A 26,238-nucleotide genomic window follows, 5' to 3' on the forward strand; every position below is an offset into this window, starting at 1 on the left:
CACCCCGAAAATCAAAGGGAATAAACAATGCAGTAGGCAGGCGAGTCCATTCGGCCGAAATTTAATTGCAGCAACTCCAAATCGTACTCAGTAGTTTGTATGGCACCCATGTGCTTGTATACATGCCTGACAACATCCTAATAAAAAGACGGATGTTGTCCTGGGGGATCTCCTCCCAAATCTGGACCAGGGCATCACCGAGCTACTGGACAGTCTAAGGCATCGGATGGACCAAAACATAATGTCCCACCCAGAGGTGTTCTATTGGATTGAGGTCAGGCGTGTGAGTGTGGGGGCCAGTCAATGGTATTATTTCCTTCATCCTCCAGGAACTGCCTTCATTCTCTCGCAAACACATGAGGCCGGGCATTATCGTGCACCAGGAGGAACCCAGGAGCCACTGCACCAGCATAGGGTCTGACAAAGGGTGGGCCAAGAATTTCATCCTGAAACCTAATGGTAGTCAAGGTGCCATTGTCTAGCCTGTAGTGGTCTGTGCATCCCTCCATCGATATGCCCCCCAGCTATACCATCACTGACTGACCCACCACCAAATCGGTCATGCTGAACAATGTTACAGGCAGCATAACGTTGTCCACGGCTTCTCCAGACCCTTTAACGTCTGTCACATGTGCTCAGGGTGAACCTGCTCTCATCTGTGAAAAGCACAGGGCACCAGTGGTGGAACTGCCAATCCTAGTATTCTATGGCAAGTGCCAATCAAGCTCGACGGTGCCCACTAGAGGACGTTGGGCCCTCATGCCACCCTCATGAAGTCTGTTTCTGATGGATTGGTCAGAGACATTCACACCAGTGGCTTGCCTACTGGAGATCATTTTGTAGGCTCTGGCAGTGTTCATCCTATTCATACTTGCCCAAAGGAGCACATACCGGTGGGTCCTGCTGATGGGTTAAGGACATTCTACGAGGGGCCCTGTCCAGCTCTCCTAGAGTAACTCCCTGTCTCCTGGAATCTCCTCCACACCCTGTGCTGGGAGACACAGCAAACCTTCTGGCAATGACACGTGGTATTGATGTGCCTGCCAATCCAGGAGAAGTTGGACTATCTGTGCCATTTCTGTAGGGTCCAGGTATCACCTAATGTAACCAGTAGTGACACTGACTGTAGCCAAATGCAAAAACTAGTGGAAAAAAAAGATGGAGGGAAAAATGGAAGGACAACACAAAGGAAACCAGTATAATCTAACAAAAGCATCACTGCACATCTCAAACTTGTAAAAGATCACCTCGATATTCCAGAAGAGACAATGTTCTGTAGACAAATCGGGAAACAGTTGAACTCATTTGTCAAAACATGTGGCACCATGTTTGGAGGTAAGAGACAACTGCACATTGAAGAAGCAAAGCAGGCCAACCCATGATGCTCCCTTCACCTTGATGCTTTAGTATCAGAGCCTGGGAAGCTTGACACGATCAAAGGGACAGTGAATTCAAAATATTATCAAGAAATCTGACAGCAAAACATCAGGATAGCAGAAGCTTAACAAAAGTTGTGTTATGATAACAGGACAATGAGCCAAATCACAGGAAGAAATCAAAAAGAGAAAGACTTAAACAGAAGGAAATTGGTGTTCTGGAATGGCCAGTAAGAGACACATGATGCTGTGGCCTGACCTAATGAGAACTGATCAGAAAAGGAATAAAAGGAACCAAAAAGGTTTGGAGAGAAGGTATGGATTAAAATTCAAGGCTGATCAGCAGCCATGTGAAGTTTGATGGAGGCCATTACTATTAAAGAAGGGTCAACCAGTCTGTAAAGATAGGAAGGCCACAGAGTGGACTATGACTGTTAAAAATGATGTGTTCAGGACTGACAAGAAGTCATACAATTGTTTGTGAGTTATTAGCTTAGGTTGTCTGTATTTGGAGCATAGATGAAGATCAGACCTCATTGTTAAGACGAATTAAAGCAGATATGTAGGGAATTCCAAAAGGTTCACAACCTCCTTTTGCAGCTGTACATTTGTATAGCACTCTTTACCAAGGACATGTTTAGGAATTCTGCATGAAAAATTGAAAACCTTACATAAACATTGATGAAATCTCAAACTACATTTAAGCACACAATAAAACAGTATTTCTCATAAAAACAGCAAGACCAGACCTATCAAGCCCATAAACTCCAACCCTAAAACTTGCACTTACTTTTTCCAGACTTCTTTGTAGATGGTGGCCGATTTTCCTGAGCTCTTACAGATGTACTTTTCTTAGTCCTCTTTGGTTTAGACTGTAATGATTCAGTCTTCACATTGACAGAAGGCCCTGGAGATGAACAGTGTCTGCTTTGAGAAGAGTCTAACCAGGTTACCACTCCATCTTGACACCCATCATGAAGGTTGTCTTCTTTTACACTGTCCAGATTTGTATGGTTAATTGTCTCAATACTGACAGACTTCTCTTCAGCTTCATCTTTAATGCCCACTGCCTGCAGTTCACTGTTCTCCTCCTTGATGCTCAGACTTTCCTGTTTAAGGTAGATGGACTCCAACTCACAGTCCTCCTCCTTAATATCCATGATATTTGTGTGCACATCACAGCCCTCCTGTTTCACATCCATTGAGATGTTCCAGTAAACATCAGCTTTTTCTTTTTCTCTGTAAAAAGAACAGGAATTAACTTCATTAAAACTTCATTACTTAGATCTGAAGTCACTTGAATGTCATTTCACAACATCCTCTCTGTTAAGGTTTATATAAAGACCAGTAACGGCGTACTGCACGATAACGTGCTGTGAATACACTTGACTTGAGCATTCCTAGTTTTCATACTCTTCCTCTGTCTGTTTAGCATTCGCTTTCTCAAAGGTTGATGCACTTGCTGCTCTCTAAGCAGTTCTTTTCTCCACCCTAGCAGCCCGCTGCTTTTCTTTTATCTTTTCGCATTAAAACTGATTGTTAGTTTTTGTGTTGCAATTACTTAGTACATTTACTTTAAATTTTCACTTAAGCTGGCACTTAAGTCGTCAATCTGCCTCAAGAATAATTAGCGAATGTGGTAGGGAATGAGAACGGTGGCCATATGCACGCGCCGCACGACCGCCCTGCTGCACGCTGCTGAGAGTTGATTCTACAATAAAATAAAATAAAAATAAAAAGTAATAAAAATCATCACCTCGAAAGCAAATAGTAGATGCCACATAGTTTATGTGTACTAAATTTCAAGTCAATAGGTGAAACAGTTTGCAAGCTACAGGCGATTTAAAATCCTGGAAAGACAAACGAACAGCCACGGTAGCGTATTAAATAAGAAGACTGACCGTTCGTAGCATGCCGACAGTAACACATTACTTTTTATTTCAAATTATCAATGGAGGGAAGGTCCAACAGGCTGAAACAAGAAGAGCAATCTACTATGGGTAACCCTAAGAGGAGAAACCAGTTAAGTAGCAACCAATTACTAACCTTCATGAATATTCTACTCAAAAAGGATCTTGATAAGAGGAGAGAGGTCAGGTGGTATGTAGGGATGACCGTTATTTACCGACTCTGTACCAATACTGCGGTCTGAAAGCTGGTATTGATACCAAAGTCAAAAGACTCAGTATTGATCTAACACTACCTTGGCAAAGCAAGGTCAGATTTGTAAATACATCTTTAGAACATGGGAGAATAAATATTATTATTATTATTATTATTATTAATAATAAAGGCAGAAACAAAGCAAAGCAAAGTTAGATTTGTCCGTGCATCTTTACAATGTGGGTGAATAAATAATAATAAAAATAATAAAGGGAGAAACAGGGCACACATGAAAACTGCACATGGGAAGTAAACAGGCTGAGATTTAAACTTGCACTACTGGAGCTGTGCAACAATAACACAGACTTCAAATTGTTAATAACTTCTTTAATACTCATTATCAGGCATTACCAGTTGAACATTAGCACCAAAAGATATAAAATTGTGCAGTACGGTGGGACAGGATTAGGGAGAGAAAAAAAAAAATCCAATCCTACTCAATGCATGAAAATGTATGCTGTTTAACTCTTTTAGGGCAGATGTCGAATTTTGTCGACAAAAGGCGACATCCAGGGATAGAGGGCGACAATCAGCTGTTAATGGCGACAAAACTCATTGTCACGTCACAGGCATTCCCTCTGTGCTTGGAGGAATGCTAGACTCGTTGACTCAGCAAATGATCCTTGCGTGTGCGTGAGTTGCGAAATGTAAACAAAGACAACATGGCATCAACATCTCACGAGGGAGCGAAGCGAGTAGAGAAAAGAAAATACTCGGCAGATGATATTTTGTGCATTATCGCGGAGTCGGACTCTGATTTTTCTTGAGTCGGATTTCATAGACAGTGATCAGGAGATATAGGAGCCGATCGGCTGATGCCGCCCCAGCTGGTCGGCTGGCAGCTGAGCGCATTTGCGCTGCCGGTACACCTATGGCAAGGTTCGCATGGGAGGAATACCCAGAAATTGATCCATGGGAGTCGATCTGGCTACCTGACTTCACAAGAAGGCACGGCTTGCTGCTGGACATGACAGATCACCAGGTGTTGAACTACTTCAGGCTGCTCTCTCCTGATGCTGCTTTTCAGCTACTGTCAGACGAGACAAACAGGTAGGCAGAGAAATTTTTTGAATTGCGGGCTGCGGTTGCATCGCATTCTCGTTTCTCAAAGTGGAAACCCACAACAAAAGGCGAGATGAAGCACGCTGTGGCATTACAAATAGAGATGGGACAGAACTGGTGATATAACTTCAGGGAGCATTGATCCAAACGTGCTTTGTCCCCTGGTGGCTTTGGACAGGTTATGCAGCGTGGTGATAGATACGTGCTGCTGCAAAGTTTTATTCACTTCTGTAATAAACAGAAGCAACTCCCATGGGGTGAGCCAGCCTATAATGCCATGCATAAAGTTCATAAAGTTTCAGAAGATGAAAAGAGGTGACAATCCGGTTTTCATGCGGGCAGAAAACTTGGTGGCAGTGGCATGGCACGATGGCAAATGGGTGACTTGTCTCTCTACAGTACACACTAACAATATATGTGAGAAAGTGCAGCAACAGACAATTGAAAAGTAGGCACCAAAACAACACATATTTTAAGGAGTGCAATGTGGCAATGACTGAAATTGGCTGCTTTGAGCAAGATCAGACTATGCAGGACTTTGCTGTGTAAAATGTATGTGATATGTATGTGAAATCATATAGTATGCAGGCTCATACAACATGCAAGACAGTAACATTTGTCAAAAGGAAATATTTTTTGTTGATTTGATATGTTAAACAATTGCTTTGTGTTCTTTTTTAAAAAATGTTAGTTTTTGGAAAAATATTCAGCCCTGGGAGATAAGAAACAAAAAAAAAATTAGCCCTAAAACAGTTAAACTGGATTAAGCAGTTTACAAAAACCGTATATTGGCTCCAGCAGATCCCCATGACCCTGTAGTTAGGATATAGTGGGTTGGATACTGGTTTGATGGATGGATAAACCGTATGGAGGCTTCATCAGGTATTCCGGGCCTTTAATTTTCTGCACACTTGATTGTGTTGCAGGTTTAATTTTAAATGGATACATTTTACACTTTTGCCCATTAATTTACTCTTAATAACCCATAATGACAACATGAAAATACATTTTCAGAAAAGTTTCAAAACTGTATTCTCTCATTTCAACAGTAGAAGTATTCAGACACTTTGCTGTAGCTCTTCAGAATGTGTTCAGGTGCATCCTGTTTGCTTTCATTCTTCTTGAGATGCATCTAGAACCTCATTGGAGACCACCTGTGACAAACTGACTTGATTTGACATCGTTTAGAAATGCACACGTGTACCTGTGTATGTAAGACCCCACGATTCAAACTGCAAGCCACAACGAAACCTAAGCCAAGATGTCCAAGGAACTCTCTGTAGACCACTGCAAGCAAATTGTGGTCAGGCATAGACAAGGACAAGGGGATAAAAAAACATTTCTAAAGCTGTGCGCATTTCCAGGGATACTCTGGCATCCAATAATTGTGAAATGGAAGAAGATTGGCACCACCAGAATTTCACCTTGAATGTGCAGTCCAGCCAAACAGAGTAACACTCCGAGATAGGCATTGGTCAAGAAGGTGATCAAACACCTAATGGTTGCTGTAACAGAGCTTCAGAAGTTGGGAGAACCAGGTAGAAGAACGATTACCTTGGCAGCACTCCATCAATCAGACATTTATGGTAGACTGACTAGATGGAAGTCACTATTGAGTAAAAGGCATGACACGGACCACTTGAAGTTTGCCAACAAACATTTAAAGGACTCTGAGAGCAAGAGGAAAAAGATACTCTGGTTGCATGAGACAGAATTTGAACTATTTGGGCAAAACTCCAAGCACTGTCTCTGGCAAAAATCAGGCACTGCTCATCATCTGCCTAATATCATCCCTTCATTGAAGCATGGTGGTGGCAGCATCATGCTATGGGGTGCTCCTCAGCAGCAGGGATGGAAAAAGTGGTCAGAACTGAGGAAAGAATGAATGCAGTCAAATACAGAGAGAACCTTCAGCAAAACCTGCTCTAGAGTACAAACAGCCTCAGACTGGGTAGATGACTTTCCTTTCAGTATGATAATGGCATAAAGTATACCACCAAGTCAATGATACGCTGGCTTTGGGGGAAATTTGAGTGTCCAAGAGTGGTCCAGCTAAAGACCACACTTAAACCCCATACAATAGCTGTGGAGAGACCTGGCAGATTTGCAGGTGCTTCCCATACAATCTAACAGAGCTTGAGAAGATCTCAGGTCAGGTCAGGCTGGGGAACATGCATTGGTACAACGTGTCGTCACACCCACCACATGACAAAACAGCTCACGATCCTTGTTGGCAACACCCTGTTCAGTCCGGTACTGCAATTGGTCCTCCAACTTGCAGCAAAAACTTGGGAGTTGGCGGCAAGATTGGCACGCCAGCCACCATAAAGTAACTTCAGACAGCTCCAAAATGGAAGACAGATCTGCCAAGAAGAATTCAATAAACTGCCTAAATCCTGGTGTTCTCAGCTTATAGAGACTTACTTAGGAAGACTCAAAGCTGGAACTGTTGCTAAGGGGGCTTCTGCAAAGTACAGAAGTAAGAGTCTAAATACATATATGAATGAGAGGTTTAGTTTTTTGATTTGCATTACATTTGCAAACCTTTCAGAAGACATTTTTTCACTTTGTCATTACGTGTTATTGAGTGTACATTGTTGGGTAAAACTGGCAAATTTAAAACTAAATCCACAGCACAAAGTGTGCAGAAAGTTGATGGACGACCTTTGCCAGTTATTAACGTCTACAGGAAAATTAGAAAAATTACCGTGAGGAACTACACTTATCTCCCACTCTATACATTTGTATTCATTCTCATCTCGTATTCTGTCCACCACAGTCACAGACTCAAGTTCTGCTCAGTTCGTATTTCTCTTTTACTTATCAGAATTGTAAAGTTCTGTTCTGATGACATTGTGATCTGTAGGGATAGTAGTGAGCAGGTTGAAGAGACCCTGGAAAGGTGGAGATCTCCTCTAGAGAGGAGAGGAATGAGGATCAGTAGGAACAAGACAGAAAATGTGTGTGTGAATGAGAGGTAGGTCAGTGGAATAGCGAGGATGCAAGTAGTAGAGTTGGCAAAGGTGGATGAGTTTAAATACTCTGTACTGTTGATCCCAAGTAACAGGGCTTGTGGAAGAGAAGTGAAAAAAAGAGTGCAGGCAGGGTGGAATGGGTGGAGAAGAGTGTCAGGAGTGATTTGTGACAGATGAATATCAGCAAGAGTGAAAGGCACTGACAAGAAAGGAGGAGACAGACCTGGAGGTGGCAGAGTTAAAGATGCTAAGATTTACATTGGGTGTGACGAGGATGGACAGGATTAGAAATGAGGACATAGAGTTTTAGCTCAGGTTGGGAGACAGAGAGGCGAGATTGCGTTGGTTTGGTGCAGAGGAGAGATACTGGGAATATTGGGAGACCAATGATCAGGATAGAGCTGGCAGGCAGGAGGAAAAGAGGAAGGCTTAAGAGAAGGTTTATGGATGTGGTAAGAGAGGACATGAAGGTGATGAGTGTGACAAGAGGAAGAACACAGAAAGAGATGGAAGAAGATGATCCACTGTGGCAACCCCTAACGGGAGCACCCGAAAGAAGACTCATCAGAAAGGTAAAGTAGTAATGGGTGGAGGGAAGCCTCAAGAAGCATCGAAACATTTGAAGCAACTGCGTTGGAAATCATGTTGAAGCATTTAACACTCACCTCCCTAGTGACATCTCCTGGCCATTTGCATTAACGTTACACAAACGGATGATTAAGTTCAATGACATCTATTTAAACTTTTACTACTTTTAGTTTTCAATTGCTAAAGGCTGGCAATGAAGAGAAGGGTACAAGAGGAGTCTGAAATTTCTAGAGCTGCAAATGTATAGGAAACATGAGATAAGCATTCAGCTTTTGGTAGTAAGAATCTGCCATGAACGGTCAGGATTTCTAGCCAGCCATGAGTTAATTGTTTTCTTAATGGAGTAACAACTGGATTAAGGTTTAGCACGCGGTTTTCACTTCTTGTTGTTGTTTTGTTAATTTTAATTTCCAAGTAAGTAAATGTGCTTCAACAGGGAAATTTAATTGCTTTTACAAAAAAACAAAATAATTAAATAAAAATTTTTTGCAGGGTTTCCCTAAATTCATAAATACATTTTTGTCAAAAGATAAATTCATGTCTTATTGCATCAAATACCCTTTTAAAATCCAGAAATAGAATCACTGGGTCTCCACAAAGCAATTCATTATATTCAGTCAAGTCTAAAAATCAAACAGAAATTATTAGAAATATAACTATCTTTAACATACCTTGACTGACATTCGTCAACAAGGTCATTTATGCCACATTTCAGTCTTTAAGCAAATACCAAGGCTAGTATCTTGTAATTATTGTTCAAAAGTATAGCAGGACGCCAATTATCCAAAAATAGAATATCTTTATTAGGCTTAGGAATTAAGGTAATGATGCCTTGTCTCACTGAATTAGGTCATTCTCTCATTTCAAAGCCTTTGAAAAAGTTGCACGTAAAAATATGAAATGTGACCTACGTTCCCAAGTGATTTATTATCTTTTAAATTTTTTGATGGCCTATTTCATTTATACTTATATGCTGGGACCCAAATATTTCAATGGCCTTGTCAAGATTACTATTTAATATATAAAGTTCTTTGTAGACAATTGGTTGTAAATTCTTCAATTAATGTAGGATTCTCACAAAGGACCCCATCAATTATGAGCTTTCAAAGCATGTTGATTTTACCCTTCTATCTTCTAGACTTCACAAAAAAAAGATTTTTTTTTCTCCTTTTTCCAACCACTGTATAATTGATCTCGCAAAAGCCCCCTTTTGCCTGGTAAACATTTAAGTTATTAGCTTCAATGTATCCAACTACATACATACACACACACACACACACACACTTTTTTTGAGATTTACATGAAGTTTTTTTTTTTTTTTTTTTTTAAATTAAGCTTTATTTCAGACAGGACCACTACCAGTCAAAAGGTAAGCAGTAAACTGTCAGAGGTTTACATTTCAAGTTTAGGTTAGCAACAACTGAAAAAGGGAATTTCAGGGAAAACTAATGGGTTACAACCTACAGATGTTCTGCAGCAATTCAAGTAAATGAAGACTTGAACGTTGATGCAAACAATTTGCACAGGTGTCCCAACTTGTGTTGATTACTTACAAACCATCTGTCTGCATTAAAGCAGAGTTGGACCAGACTGTGTTACTACACACCCTGAAGTACCACTTGGACAATATTCCAGTGATAATGGCTAGAAAATGGCAATTAACAAATCAAATGAGGCAGGGCATCATTTCCATTAGATGTGTAGGACTTTATACACTGCTCTAAAATGAAAGTATGAGAAGGTCTATGATACAGTTTGCAAATTTGCAGATGAAGATCCACAAAGGGAGAAAATGAATCACGTATCATAAAGTAGTTTTTAATCCTGAGCTTGCACCCCTGCTAGGGGCCTTCACCAGGGTATAATGCTTAGACTTGCAAGAATCAAAGGCAAAATATAGAAAAATTGACTTGGAGGTGTGGCGGATGGAGTTTGGGGGGGTTTGGGCTAAGTCAGTGTGATGCGGGGTTGGTTGTAAAATTTTATTTATTATGAACATGTTCTTCTTAAGTTTGCATATGCTGGGTTTATGTCCAAATGTCTGTTGATGGCGTTCTCTTTTGATAGCCAAGATTCGACCAGCTCTCTGGCACTTTTAGTACTGGCCTTAAATCTTACTTGTACATTGTCCCAGTTAAATGTATGTCCTGTTGATTTAGTATGCGTATAGATCAGTGATCGTGAGTCCGATCTTCTGACGGCGTTGCGATGTTCATGTATACATGAACCTGGCTAAGTCAGGTATCAGAATAGCACACAAACCCACGAACAATCTGCTCCCAGTCCTCTTTAATGCTAAAAACAAGAAACCAACAGCAGAAAGACGAAACACAGTTTATAGCATTCCATGCAGTTCTTGCCCAGCGATATACATAGGACAAACATCAAAAAGAATAGCACTGGGACAATGTACAAGTAAGATTTAAGGTCAGTACTAAAAGTGCCAGAGAGCTAGCCGAATCTTGGCTATCAAACGAGAATGCCATCAACAGACATTTGGACATAAACTCAGAATATGCAAACTTAAGAAGAACATGTTCATAATAAATAAAACTTTACAACCAATACAACCCCCCCTTGATCACACTGACTTGCCCTCCCCCCCCCCCCCCCCACATCCTCGTCATTTTTGCTATATATTGCCTTTGATTCTTGTAAGTATATGCATGATGAAGGCCTCTGGCACGGGTGAAAGCTCAGGAATAAATACTACTTTATGATACGTGATTCATTTTCTCCTTTTGTGGATCTCCAGCTGCAAATATGCAAACCGTATCACAGACCTTCTCTTCCATATACACACACTAGCCAAAGAGCGCCATAGCATTCAAGTCCCTTGACGTAGTAAGTGATGCTTGCATGTTCGGTAAAGGGGTTGAACATTCTATCCTACAGGTTTATTTTTAACCAAAAAAGAAATGTAACCAATTGTATCATAAATATTGTAAGTCACCTTGAATAAAGGCATCAGCCAAAAAAATAAAGGTAAATGAAGTTGAGCGTTTGACCGCTATTGTTGGAGAAGTCCATTATTGAGCCTGAATTAAGTAATTGTAATAAGTTCCCTTTTCAAAGCTGCTATATACAATTACATGTTGATAATGCATCCATTGACTCAGTTAATAACTCTAACTACAATACAAGATATACTGTGTATATGTATTTTTTTAATATTTGGTACACTGTATTAATCCCAGAGGAGACACTGTCTTTTCGCATGACCGTTAGGGGACAGAGTGCTGGGTCGGCCATTGTACAGCAAGAGCCCCTGAAGAATCTTTCAGGTTAAGGGCCTTGCTCAAGGGTCCTTCTGGCAGTAAAGAGATTTGAATCGGCATCCTACCCAATACTAGCACATGTAAGAGATAGATACCATCATTTGCAGAATAAAGTGGGTATGAACCAATCTATTATTAAATAAACTCACCTACACTCATAGGTTTGTAATCTCAACAAAAACAAACCATTAACTAAATCAACTGCTCTGTTAAGAATTCTTAACTTAATCTAAGTTTGGTATTCAATTTTCTATGTGCAACTTTTTCCGGTTTTATCCTGTGTATTAAAAACTAAGAATCGTAGACCTTACATTGGTTATATCAATTGTCATATTATGTATTCTTGGCATGTGTAGATTTATTTTTTTTAATAAAAAGTAAACGATCCTACACTACATGTCTCGTACAAATACTCATTCAGTTGGAAGAATTCAAATACCTGTACACCCGAGCTCGTAACTCAATGGAAAATGAGGTCTAAACTTCATAGGAATAAAATGTAATTGTCTCTCTGAAGAGATGTTCGAATGTTTGAGGGATTTATTAAAAAATAATTTATCGTAAAACCGCTTGCCAGGTAATCGGTTGAGTATTAGTGCCGTTTTAAACGGAAACACAAGGAGGTTTTAGTTGGCGAACTGTTCTCATTTTCAGTCCCACCTTAAATCGTGGTACCCCAAACGGCTCTTTTTTGGCCATATTTGCTCTCACATACGGATCGGAGGAGGAAGAGGTTGTGTGTGCGCTTTCTCTTATCTGATGGAGTTTACTGCTCTCGTGTACTGCTCTCACGAGTGTATCTCTAATTTAACCGTGTGTTGCGGTTGGCGTTTTACTCACATCTCTTTAAAAAAAAACAAAGCGTCGTTTGACTATGAAATTGCCTTCTCCTCAAGCTCAAAGAATTCGTGGATCCCACGTTACACGGACAGAAGATACGGCTAAGGATGGCAAAGTTTCTCGGTGGTTTTAAAGTAAAATCAAGTCTCGACAACACGAAGCGGCGCGAGCCGCATACAGAAAACAATGAATGGCGAGTACCGAAGGACACACAGAAATGCAATCGAGAACAATCTGTAACACTCCGTAGCTTAGCGTGCCGCAACTCGGAGTGAAGTTGAAAGATTGAAACAAAATTCACATCAGAAAAGTCAATACTCAAAACTCGAACCACTTACCTTCTGCCTCTGGGTGACATGATGCTTTTTTAAAAGTCTGCTCACTCAACCGTCTCGTTCCACTTCTGTAGTTTACTACTCACAAGTAAAAGGCACGAAACACACGTGCACGCCAACTTTGTTTTCGTCACTATCGATGACGTCAGATTGCCTGCCGATTACGCGCAAGCGCGGTCATGCATTCGGATTTCACCAAACAGCTACGTCATTCAAGGCGACGGAAACAGAAGCCACGCTACTCCGCTTTTGTCTCGCTTTGTGTGATACACGAAACGGGAGGTGAATATTGACTGAGTGACGCAGGAGATTGAATCAGTTAATAAAGAATCCTATTACCAGGAGACAGAGGTGTAGTGATGGGAGGAGTGAAGCCTGAGGAAGCATCAAAATGTTTGAAGCAATTGTGTCGGAAATCGTATCGAAGCTTCGACGCATTTGACACTCACCTCTCTAGCGACACCTCCTGGCCATTTTCATTAACGTTACACAAACTCATGATCAACTTCAATGACGTCTGTTAAAACTCTTATTATTTTTACTTTTTTGCTGTTACAGACTGACAAAGAAGAGCAGGGTTCGTCAGCAGCTTCTAGTGTCTGATGTCTAAAAAATATAAATATATATATATAACGCCGACATGCAGAATGCACTATACGATAGCAAGAGTTAAACAGAATAAGACGCCTCACTCTTGGATCCACGGCTCTTTCAATGAATATTCACTTTTACACAGTATCATTATAATCGCTCCTGTTATTAGTATTATAATTAACCCTCATCTTTTCTTGAGATCACATTTAATAGCCTTAAATGTTTTCTTTGGTCTGACCTAATTAAAACGGAGTAGACGGAAAATAAAAGGTTTATTCATTTACTTTGCCATGATATAGGTAAGCACACAGAGGTGAGACCAGAATTTTTTATTTATATTGCGCTTTATATTTAACAATCTCAAAGTGCTACAAAATAAGAGAACATTAACAAACAAAATACTCTACAAAAATAATTTAACAAAATGTCTTTCTAAAAAGATAGGTTTTTAGGTTTCGTTTAAAAACATAAGTCGACTGTGGGGCTCTCAGGTAGTCAGGGAGAGAATTCCACAGCCTCGGCGGACCTGAAGAAAAGGCCCTATCACCCATACTCCTAAGCTTAGTTCTGGGAACTTGAAGAGTGTTAGAATGCACAGAACGGAGGGTACGTAAGGAAGTATGAGGGATAAGGAGTTCCTGTAAATACAGGGGAGCAGATCCATAGATGCACTGATGGGTAAGGAGGGAAACCTTGTACTCTATTCTAACTGGTACAGAACATCATGTGTGGGTGGGCATTTGGCTTGTCTGGTGGGGCAAAAAATATCCATCCATCCCCATTTTTGAAATAAATTCATTCATGTCTAGATTTTCTGTGATGTTTTTGTCATGTGCCAGAATGATGAAATTTCTCTTCCTTGAATGCAGCATTGTTCGGCGGAGTGGAGTGAGAATGCGGTTCAAAGTAGAGAAAGAGCTTTCACATGCAGTTGAAGACACATCAATGATGAGTGCCGTGATGCAGACCTGGCTCTGACGTGCGGGATACTAGATGCGTGTTTGTGGAAGCTGCCACCGTCTTTTTCTAGAGCTTTTTTCCAATTAGTGTAGCCGTGTTTGGTGAACTGGAAACACTAAATTTGCGGCAGGCATAGCAAAAGCTGCCATCACGGACAACAGAATATTAAAGCCATGGTCGAGTCTGATACCAGCTTGCACTAAAACATCTGAGTGTCTTTCCGAATGCGTGCTTGGGATAATTAATTAAAATGGGCTGGGATGGGCTATCCATATTTAAGTCAGGCAGACCGGACTGTATATTTTGTTGAAAGCAGAGGTTTGGAGTACCCGACACGGGCGCAGAGCTGGAGGATTGTGTAGGCTTATCTGCATCTTTTAGAGTTTCAGTTCCCGACGTGGGTGCGCTGTGCTCCGTGTTGGTAGCAGTGGTGCTGGGCTCAACCATGGAGCCAGCAGCTTGCGGAGGGACAGAGGTTGAAGATGTCTGCTTTTTAATAAGCCACCTATGCATAGCCTTTGGTGTTACCAACCAGAAAATAAAAGAAGAATGGAACGTATACGCGAATTTAATTAAAGAATGCGGTCAACAGGTTCAAAACATGCTGCAAAATGTGCGGCAAAGTGAACTGTGAGCAGCACGGTGCTAGTCTAGTGGAGGAGACACTGACGGATACGCCCCAAATTCAAACGGGCCGATTGGAAAGGAAAAACAACTCAGTTTTGAAAATCAAATGTTATTCTTCTCCGGAGTTTTTATTGGACAGACAGAGCATTTCGCAGGGGGGCACGGCTTGTCTCTGGGGGGGCAGTGCCCACCCCAGCCCCCCCGTGGTCACGCCTCTGGATCCTACACTACATGTCTCGCACAAATACTCATTAAGTTGGAAGAATTCAAATACCTGTACACCCGAGCTCGTAACTCAATGGAAAATGAGGTCTAAACTTAATAGGAATAAAATGTAATTGCCTCTCTGAAGAGATGTTCGGGTGTTTGTGGAATTTATTAATAACTAATATATCGTAACACCGCTTGCCAGGTAATCGGTTGAGTATTAGTGCCATTTTAAATGGAAACACATGGAGGTTTAAGTTGGCTAATTGTTCTCATTTTCAGTCCAACCTTAAATCGTGGTACCCCAAACGGCTCTTTTTTGGACATATTTGCTCTCAGATACTGATCGGAGGAGTAGGAGGTTGTGTGTGCGCTTTCTCTTATCTGATGGAGTTTTGGAACACAATGGCTGTACTGCCCTCACGAGTGTATCTTTACTTTAACCGTGTGTTGCGGTGGGCGTTTTACTCACATCTCTTTAAAAAAAAAAACCAAAGCGTAGTTTGACTATGAAATTGCCTTCTCCTCAAGCTCAAAGAATTCGGGGATCCCACGGAACACGGACAGAGGATACGGCTAAGGATGGCGAAGTTTCTCGTTGGTTTTAAAGTAGAATCAAGTTGCGACAACACGAAGTGGCGCGAGCCGCATACATAAAACAATGAACGGAGAGTACCGAAGGACACACAGAAATGCAGTCGAGAACAGTCTTTAATACTCCGTACCGTAGCGTGCCGTAACTCGGAGTGAAGATGAAAGATAGGAACAAAATCCACATCAGAAAAATCAAGACTCCAAACTCGAACCACTTACCTTCTGCCTCTGGGTGACATGATGCTTTTTTAAAAGTCTGCTCACTCAACCGTCTCGTTCCACTTCTCCAGTTTAGTACTCACAAGTAAAAGACACGAAACACACGTGCACGCCAATTTTGTTTTCTTCACCATTGGTGACGTCACATACAAGGCTTGGCGAGAAGGGTATTGCTGCAGACCCGAGACAGTATGGGCGGATCTGAAGGCGGGATAACTGTAAATACAAGTGGATAGTATTCGCTAATTCAGAATTTCAACGAATGAGATTATTGTTACTCTATGACAATCAAAAACTCACCTGTCAAATTACCAACTTTTGAAGTTGTCTATCAAGTGTAACTTTAACCAAACGTTTCACAGTTCATGATCCGTACCGATTTGAGGTTCCGCCTTATAAAGTTATCTCTTAAATAACCTGCCGTTTTACCAAGCGACGAAACTCCATTTAACGAAAAGAAACACAAAAAAAAAGAAGAAGCTGCGGTGATGAAACTCCATTAGACAAAAGAAGAAGAAGCGACGAAACTAATTGCGCGTATTTTTGACAATGGAAGTAAATGTGCTTCGAAAAGAAAACGTTTGAAAGTTGCAGTTTTTTTTTTTGTATTTTTAATAACTTTGTTTTCATGGTTGTTTGTACCGTGAACCTTTACGTTTTGTATTATAATAATTTTCGCTGTAGTAATTGATTTTATATTCAGTGCTTGAAGTGGATCGGCACTGAGTGGTACCGGCAACTCTTCAAATTCCACAAGGCAAGTTTCACGAGAACTCTTCGACTGTGCATGGAAGACGAAAAAACACTTTTACAAGCATCTAGGAAACGCTTGATCAGTTATTCTGTCGTGAAGTAGGCTTTTGATAAAGTTCAGATTGACTGCAGTGGTGCACGATGTTACCTTTTTTCTTTTCAGTTTAGTTCCTTATGTTTGAGTAATGTGTCTAATTTGTAATACCAAATAATCTGCGATGTTTTTGTACCGTCAATTTTGATAGAATTTCATGGCAGTTTTGTGCAGATGATGCCTGCTATTTCTAAACTGTTAAAGACTTTCCTGCAATGGGCAGTGCGCCACTAAGTTGTATCTGACTCAGACTGACAGTCGCGAGGTGCACAGAGCCTTTCAATTTATTTACAAGTGACATTTATAATGTTTTTCCTTTCAGCCAGCTTGCTACAAGAATATTTTCTGGAAATTGGATACTGATGAAAAATAAAGTAAATTGTAAAAATTGTAAAATCTTAAAATTGTAATTCACTTGTAGAGTTTGACTTTCACGTGTGTCTTTATTTCTTTCCTTCTTTTCCTAGGACATCCCTGCTGGTTCAGTAGACTGTGGAGTAGACATGTTGATGGTATGTGAATATTAACTGTAAGTTTTATGTAACTTTACATTTGTGTTTAGATTGTGTAGGATTTCAGGACTTTTACTTTTATTCTCTCTCAGTATGCTCTTTATCTGACTATGGAGAAACCCTTTGATTTTACTGTCAGTCTTTTAAAGATGCTGATTATATATATATATATATATATATATATATATATATATATATATATATATATATATATATATATATATATATTTTTTTTTTTTTTTTTATGTGTGGCATACCTTTAATTGTGGCATTCATTTAACTTGCCCTCCACTATTAATGACACCCCTTATAAAAATGTTAATTTTAAAAATATTTATTTCTTGATGAGGGCTTTGTTTTTCTTTGAATGAAATTGTTTCAATTAAAAGTCTGATGTTTCTAATTTTTTCAGTACAAGGTGACATTTCTTCAGCAAACAGGGATTTTTTTGTAACCCGTCTTACTAATTTTTACAAGGGGTGCCAGTAATAATGGAGAGCACTGTATTTATCCTTTTAATCTTAGGATGACGTGTCTGTGACTTGCATATTACTTTAGGTAGTGTCCAGATTGGGGTATTCATAATACTCTGAAATAATAGATGTATTCTAAAAAACTATTGAGATAACCATCAACGAGAGTTTTGGTAGTGAACCACGGAGTAATTCTCAAAGTTTGAACTTTATTTCACTGTGTCCACTTTTATGAGAAAACAGGAGTGTTCAGATAAAACCAGACAGCTTGCACAAGACAAATCCTTCATGTGACAGTCTGATGTATTTATCTGTGTGTCTCCACAGTGGCTGTGTGGCTGCAGAAGGGCAGCTGACTCGAGAACAAGGGGCTCAGGTTTATGAGGCTGCAGAGATCAGCAGGGCCTCCAGGAGGACTCAACATAAAAACTGTTGGAGTTCATCATAAAAAGCCATGGAGCAGATGACCACTTGCTGGTAACTTAGTTCAGTTAACAAGTAAAAATTTGTTATTGCAATTTATCTAGTAGCAAAGAGCTATGATGACTTTATAGCACCAAACTCTTGTATTTGCTTGTCCAACAGGTTGTTTTATCTGAAAAGATTTCATCCAAATGGTTTAAAAATGATGAAGATCCTAAAGGTCACCAGGTAATGACCTCTATACAGTAGAAGATGAGGAGCTGACAGATGTCCTCCACAACTACCTGATGAAGTGCTGTCAAGAGCTGTAGGTACTTTTGAAAAGACTGACAGAGTTTAAATCATTCTGGATGTGCTGATTTGGCTTTAGTGAGTCTCTAATGAGTACAGAAAGTGTCTCTATGAGTGACGTCCTCTCTGTTTCTTTTTTTGTGATTGGCTCTTATTTACCCTCGAGGAACAGTTGAGAGGATTTCTCTACCAGAGGTAGAAGGTCTGTTCATTGATGGATCAGCAGACGGTGAGTGGGACGTCATGTGGTGTTGGGAGCAGACGGTCCTTTCTTTTTCTTTTCAGCACCATTCTTCTGTTAATCAGAATACCATTTTACTTGTAGTGAATTTAGACAAGAATATAAACTAAATACATATAAATGTAAATATTTGTTTAAAGTGAAATTTTAAATACGCATTAATACTATTTTAGTATTGGTGAAAATAAATCTTTTTTTTTTTTTTTAAGGTGAGTGAAGAGTTTGACAAACTTTTACTTCAACTGTTGGAGTATGAAGACAGACAACATCACTGAGGCATCTCAACTTGGGATTCCATCTCAACGTCTACTCTAATAAACGCGTCACTTGCTTTATTTGTCTTTGGCCTTTTTTATTTCGGAGTGTTAAACTGACTGTGCATAATAGAGTTGTGTATATTTGATTTAACTATTGATGTAAATAATAAAGGACACTTTGTTGATTAAGTTCTGTATATTTGAAATTGTCTGTGTATCTGTTTTTAGCCAATTCATGCCATCTGCATTTTTTCTTTAACTTTTATAACTGTATTGTACAGTTTTATTAATTTTTTTTTAACATTACAAGCAAACATGTCTATCCTCATTACATATTATTTATATATAATATATAGAAGTGGGCATGTTTTAGTATATTCCCCGATCAGTCTGTTTGTTACAATGCACAAAGAAGATTAATTTTTCTTTCAGTTCAACTGACCCATCATTATTGTTAATTGTAAATATTTCTTGAAATGGTTGTACGATTTATACTGAATAATTATTAATAATACTTTGTTTTTGGTAGTGACAATACTGAGCTTTTTAATTTGTGCTGCCCCAATCAACTCGTGTATTAACACAACTAGAACTGATAGATTTGAGCAGAGCCTCCTCTCATATCAACACCATCTACAAATGGCACTTTGCTGGACTCACCGGTAATCCTACAACTTGGAAACTGAGCATCCTGATCAAGACTTTACTGTTCACTTACAAACATAATCTACAACAATAAGGGTCTTACTTATCTTTATTTAGGAGTCACATTTTCAATAAAACTTGCATTGTCTTTAACTGAAAATGCAGCTTGTATATAAAGGAACAAAATTAAAGGAAAAGGATTGAATACTCCTGATAAATGGAGAGTCAAAAACTTTGAAGCTCAGTATTCTAAAACCATAACTCACAGCTAGAACCTCGTTATTTTAAGGTCTTGATAATAAGTGTGTGTCAGTGTTTATGTGTATGTATATATGTGTGTGTGTGTGTGTGTGTGTGTATAATGAACTGCTCAAAAAAAAATTAAAGGAACACTTTGAAAACACATCAGATCTCAATGGGAAAAAAAATCCTGCTGGCTATCTCTGCTGCTTAGAACTGATATGGTGATGTGTTAGGAACGAAAGGATGGAAATGAAAATGATCAACCAACAGAGAGAGGGCTGAATTCAAAGACACCCTGAAAATCAAAGAAGAAAAAATGATGCAGCAGGCAGGCAGACAACTCAATTTTGCCAAAATTTAATTGCAGCAACTCCAAATTGTACTCCGTAGTTTGTATGCTGCCACCCCATCCCCCTTTCCCCCCGCCTGACAACATCCTAATGAGACAATGGATGGTGTCCTGGGGGATCTCCTCCAGATATAGACCAGGGCATCACTGTGCTCCTGGACGGGCATTGTCGTGCACCAGGAGGAACCAGCGTAGGGTCTGACAATGGGTCCAAGGATTTTATCCCGATATGTAACAGCAGTCAAGGTGCCATTGTCTAGCTTGTACAGGTCTGTGCGTTCCTCCATGGATATGCTCCCCCAGATATACCATCACTAACCCACCACGAAACCAGTCATGCTGAACGATGTCACAAGCAGCATAACGTTCTCCAAACCCATTCACGTCTGTCACATGTGCTCAGGGTGAACCTTTTCTCATCTGTGAAAAGCACAGGGCACCAGTGGTGGACCTGCCAATTCTGGTACTCTATGGCAAATGCCAATTGAACTGCACGGTGCACATTAGAGGACATTGGGCCCTCAGGCCACCCTCATGAAGTCTGTATCTGATTATTTGGTCAGAGACATTCACACCAGTGGCCTACCTGCTGAAGGTCATTTTGTAGGTTCTGGCAGTGCTCATCCTGGTCCTCCTTGTCCAAAGGAGCAGATACTGGTGGGTCCTGCTGATGGGTTAAGGACCTTTTACAAGGGGCCCTGTCCAGCTTTCCTAGAACTGCCTGTCTCCCGGAATCTCCTCCATGCCCTTGAGACTGTGCTGGGAGACACAGCAGACCTTCTGACAATGGCACGTGGTATTGATGTGCCATCCTGGAGAAGTTGGACTACCTGTGCCAGCTCTGTAGGGTCCAGGTATGGCCTCATGCCACCAGTACTGACAGTGACCGCAGCTAAATGCAAAACGAGTGACAAAACAGATGAGGATTGAAAAATGTCAGTGGCTTCCCTCCACCTGTTAAACCATTCATTCCTGTTTTGGTGGTCGTCTCAGTGTTGCCCCTCTAGTGCACCAAAGCAGCTGAAACTGATCAACAAGCCCCTCTGCTGCTTAACTGACCAGATCAATAGTCCAGAAGTTTCATTGACTTGATACTATACTCTCATTAAAAAGGTTTCCTTTACTTTTTTTGAGCAGTATATATATACAGTATATATTTTTTTTTTTTCAGTTTAAACCTATGACAAACAAGAAAAAAATGCCTTACCAGAAATATCATTTCCAAAATGTAATGAATTAATATTATAATTATTAAAATAAATTTCCAGCTTTTCAGATTGAATTAGTTAATGGTTAAGATTAGACAGACTCAGTGTAGTGTGTGCTAAAACGACCAGTAAAATGGAGTCATTTACAGCTGTACAGGTTGTTATGTCAGGGCCATACTGGAGTATACAGACTCTGTGCGCTCTTAATATGCTGTTTGCTTGGGTAGTCATATAGGATGATGTCCAGCTGAACTATCTGCCATCTCTATCTTGTTACCAGTCGTGATGCTGATGCCCATCAGTACCTGCTGTACAGTTGGACTCCTGACCTCCTCCAATCTCAGAGACCCTAAAGACAGGCTGACGTGTTTAGCAGACCACTAGGACCGGATGGAGTCAAATGGAGGCTCAATGAGATATGAACTATATACAGAGGCTGACCTGCAGGCAGACGGGGGGACAATGGAATATTATGAATACTTAAATAAATAAACGTGGATAAACAGTAATGAAAATAATAAAACACATATTAGGGTTGTGTATTATAGAAGTAAAGATTCAACATTTAAAACTGTAATACGTTTATAGCCCGTCTTTAAGGTGACTTGTTAAATGTAGGCGACTACTTCATTTGGACATTCGAGTAAACAACAACAGTCAAACATTTGTTTTAATCTGACTGACTCAATCAAGTAGAGCCCACAGTTAAGTCCACGTCAATCCATTAAAATTAGGCGGACACAAATTTGTATTGTTATGTTCATTTAAATTTTCTTCAGACCTTGTTTAGTAACGGTAAATATCTCATATCCAAACTTTTATTATCATTATTTTTTCAGAGCCGCTAATCATAAATGACGGTGGTAAAAATACACTGCAGTCTTAATAATGCACTCGACATAGTGTTATACTGTAAGATAGTGGCACTTGTAGAGTATCGTCGCTGATGTATTTTACGAATATACACTCCGTCTCTTTCAATCATTTTATCTTGACCGTCCACCTTTAGAAATTATCTAACACGTCCACCTTTAGAAATTACTCCCACCTTTCTTTTTACGCATCCATAAGGCAATTGGCTAAAGTGGAGCATGAATGACAAATAACACCGATTGGCGATTTGTTAAAAAAAAAGGTGATTGACCGTGACGTTAAAATTTTCGATTGGCTGATCAGTGCCTGACGTTCACAAATTTAATATATGATTGGCTGAAGTCGAAAATGATATTTACGCCCATTTTACTCCGGTCTGCAGCAATTTCTACTTGGTTTTCGTCGCCCTTGATGACGTTTTCGGAGAACTTTGACCCGTGTCGTCACCGAAAGCGTCGGATACGGAAGTCGGCGCGCGTTTCTCCCTTGTATGCTGCAAACCGAAACAGGCTGCTGAGTAGGTCGGCTTTAAAAGTATCACATCGCACACAGGGTGAAGGTAAGTGATATGAGTTTGGGGCCGTCATGTTATGAATGTGGATTTTTCATTTGGGCCAGACGTAGTCCGTTTTGAAAGAAAATCATTACCGAGAGACGGAGGGTAAGTATTCGTAATTTGGGCACGTCAGTTTACGAATGCGTGAGTTTCTATCTGCTCCAAAGTAACTAAGTAGAGGTAAGCAGGCCGTTTGTGTATATCACGTCAATTTCACTAACACACACACAGCGCTTTAATTTGTACTTTACTTTCTCCTTTATCATTCCGCGGTGTTCGTGATCGGTCGGCATTTCAGAAAGCAGCGAGGAGTTAGTCGAGCTTTACACTTATGATCAGAAAAAGATAAACACGAACTGAAACAAACTGGAGTCCGCGACCGTGGAGAAAAGTCGAAGTGCATGCGAACCCAAGAACGAAAACAAATGTATAGAGGGAGAGAAAGTGTAGCGCTGACGTGCCGGTATTCCTCGGGTAACCCGCCTGGAGAAGTCTAAATTTAATAGATAGATACTTTATTAATCCCAAGGGGAAATTCACATACTCCAGCAGCAGCATACCGATAAAGAACAATATTAAATTAAAGAGTGGTAACAGTGCAGGTATAACAGACAAACAATATCTTTGTATAATGTTAACGTTTAACACCCACGGGTGGAATTGTAGAGTCGCATAGTGTGGGGAGGAACGATCTCAGTCTGTCAGTGGAGCAGGACGGTGACAGCAGTCTGTCGCTGAAGCTGCTCCTCTGTCTGGAGATGATACTGTTTAGTGGATTCTCCATGATTGACAGGAGCATGCTCAGCGCCCGTCGCTCTGCCAATGATGTCAAACTGTCCAGCTCCGTGCCTACAATAGAGCCTGCCTTCCTCACCAGTTTGTCCAGGCGTGAGGCGTCCCTCTTCTTTATGCTGCAGCCTTCTATGGAAGTATAGTTGGCTCTGTCCTTTCTTATACAGAGCATCAGTATTGGCAGTCCAGTCCAATTTATCATCCAGCTGCACTCCCAGGTATTATAGGTCTGCACGCAGTCACCTCTGATGATCATGGGGTTCATGAGGGGCCTGGGCCTCCTAAAATCCACCACCAGCTCCTTGGTTTTGTTGGTCTTCAGTTGTAGGTGGTTTGAGTTGCACCATTTAACAAAGTCCTTGATTAGGTTCCTATACTCCTCCTCCTGCCCACTCCTGATGCAGCCCACAATAGCAGTGTCATCGGTGAACTTTTGCACGTGGCAGGACTCTTGAGTTGTATTGGAAGTCCGATGTAGGAATGTTCATATCTGTTGAAGACGGGCGTCTATAACCAGTATGTGTTTATTTATATACACAGCTTTGCATTCTGAAACCTGCTTAATTCAATGTAGTTGTCATATATTTACATGCATTGCATGGAAGAACAATTATACGGATGTTGTTTTTCTCTTTTTGCCTATGTCATATGTGAAAAAGCCTATGTTTTGGTGCTAACATCCAAAACCAGTAATGCATGTTGATGAATATTGGGAGGTTAATAGAGATTTGTGGTTGGTGTTACTGCCTTACACTTCCAACAAAATGAATTTTATGTTCTGTAAGCATTTTCCATGTTTCTCCTATTTATTTTTTTCATCCTTATTTCTAAAGATTCCCAGGTTTAGTGGGCTGGCACACCTAACCTGACTTACTATGGTGGTGGATACGCATGCAGTTGTACCCTACGATGGCCCGTAGTCGGTTCCTACCCTGCACAGCTACTCTGGTTTTCTTACCATATCTCAATGACATCAGTTTCTGTGTGTTTTGTACTAGATATAGAGATAAGGTGAATGGTAAAACTCATATGGCGGCTGCTCACTACATGTAGTTTTATCACACTGAGCTCGGCCAGGGTGTGTGGGTCACCTTTTTGTGCCACTAGGAACTCTTAAGTGAACACCACAGACTGGCCTGGCATCCCTCTTCTCAGCAGGGCTCTGCTTGATTTAATTAAAATCTTCATGACGGCCAGTAATTGGTTGTTCTTTGTCTGGCCCCTACCCATGGTACATTGGTCAATGAGGAGCACAGATCTCCAGACAATCGAGTGCTAAGGATGAGTGAGGCGCTCGAGGTTTCAATACTGGGAGAAGTTATTTATTAGGAGTTTATTACTATTTTTAAATATGTTTTTTTTCTTATGGTTTTGTGTGTTTGCGTGCAACATTTACTTCCGTAGGATGGGTCTGATAAACTTAATACTGGATTTGTGTTTTTGGAAACATCAATAAAGTTCTGTTTCAGAGACTTTGAAGTAAGATCTTCAAACATTTGTTAAGACTTGCACTATTTAGTTGCTGTCCACCATTATTATTAAGCATTTTTTTCCAGACAGTTTTATTTCTAAGCTCTGTACTCACACATGTGATGCCCATTATACATAACACTCCTTTAGTCTTCAAACTGTGAGGTCAAAATTGATGTTACAGCTGTGGACAGAAGTAGATTATATTAGAAAAGAATTCAATAAAGAGGGCAGGAAAATATTATGTGAATTAATAAAAGTGCACAATGATGCTGGTTCACTGAGTATTTTACTACACATCTTCACTGGGATTATATATATTTAGTTGTCTTTGAATTTGAGGAGGATTTTTCAGAAATAATAGTTTTTATTACTGTGAAGTCCTTCCAAATGTTTTATTACTCACCATAGACATCAGAAGCTGCTACATTGACAGTAAACCCCCAATTAGTAGTAAGTGAGCAGCCATTGTAGTAGTGTATTGGTTTAAAGAAGTACAAGCCTTAAATTTTTCAAAACGGTCTCTACCTGTGTGATTTGTAAAACGTCTTTAATGTTTTAAATTATTGAGTTGAGATTTTTTAGCTCCTTCTGTTACCTGCCACTGTTATATTTGTTTTTTTACACTTGCAGTGTTCTTTCTACTGTAATGACCAGCTCAATTCTCTTCATGTTTTATAAATTTAGTAAAAGTGGGAAACCTCTGGTTGACTCTGCCTTCCCAAAATAAAAATTAGATGTTTGTCTTATTAAAAACTGTTCCTAGTGTGCATTTATCCTACTGCTATCCCTCACTTTTTATAATCTTGTCATCTTTAAATGTGTTTTTGCAACTCTTGTTAATTTGTAGCCAACATGCATTTCCTAAATTGAAGACCCGCTCATCTGTATTTACATCTACTGATATGACAAAATGCCTGCCTACAAAGTCCTTTCAATTGCCAGACAGTCCAGAGGATGAAGAGCACACCATAGTTTGAGCTCAGATGTTCATATAATGACATCTTGTCCTCTCACTGTTTAATAGTACTGTGATTATTTTTTTACCTTATTAAAAGTAGAGCACACACACCATATTTTTATTAGGGCTGCGTTACCCCATACCAGCTTAGTTCAGGACTGGGGATGCTCAAATCGCAACACAGGCCAATATCACTGGTTATTTCTGTTCTTAAGAATTTGTTTGAAATGTCATAATAAAGCTTGAACCACCATCTTACCAGAGTTGTTATAGTCAGGT

General features: G+C 40.1%; 1 protein-coding gene, 1 long non-coding RNA gene and 1 pseudogene across 5 annotated transcripts in view; 1 reads left to right on the plus strand and 2 right to left on the minus strand.

The window, feature by feature from the left end:
- Nucleotides 1–16,010, minus strand: part of LOC114668832 (zinc finger protein 883-like) — a 35,076-nt gene extending 19,066 nt beyond the window's left edge. Inside the window, exons 1-2 of one of the 2 annotated variants that reach the window (XM_028824808.2) lie at nucleotides 15,819–16,010; nucleotides 2,167–2,615 (exon numbers count right to left, since the gene is read on the minus strand). In XM_028824808.2, coding sequence (XP_028680641.1) covers nucleotides 2,167–2,615; nucleotides 15,819–15,838 — 469 coding nt within the window. In that variant the 5' untranslated portion in view covers nucleotides 15,839–16,010. Of the gene's footprint in view, nucleotides 1–2,166; nucleotides 2,616–12,620; nucleotides 12,702–15,818 lie in introns of those variants that run through there. The other variant, XM_028824802.2, reaches the window with a different exon arrangement.
- LOC114668746 (zinc finger protein 208-like) overlaps nucleotides 1–26,238 on the plus strand; it is a 690,636-nt pseudogene that overhangs the window by 292,395 nt on the left and 372,003 nt on the right.
- LOC127527878 (uncharacterized) overlaps nucleotides 1–26,238 on the minus strand; it is a 438,124-nt gene that overhangs the window by 154,101 nt on the left and 257,785 nt on the right. The window lies entirely within an intron of this gene.

Source organism: Erpetoichthys calabaricus, chromosome 1 (assembly GCF_900747795.2).
Source record: "Erpetoichthys calabaricus chromosome 1, fErpCal1.3, whole genome shotgun sequence".
In the NCBI taxonomy this organism is placed as follows: Eukaryota; Metazoa; Chordata; class Cladistia; order Polypteriformes; family Polypteridae; genus Erpetoichthys; species Erpetoichthys calabaricus.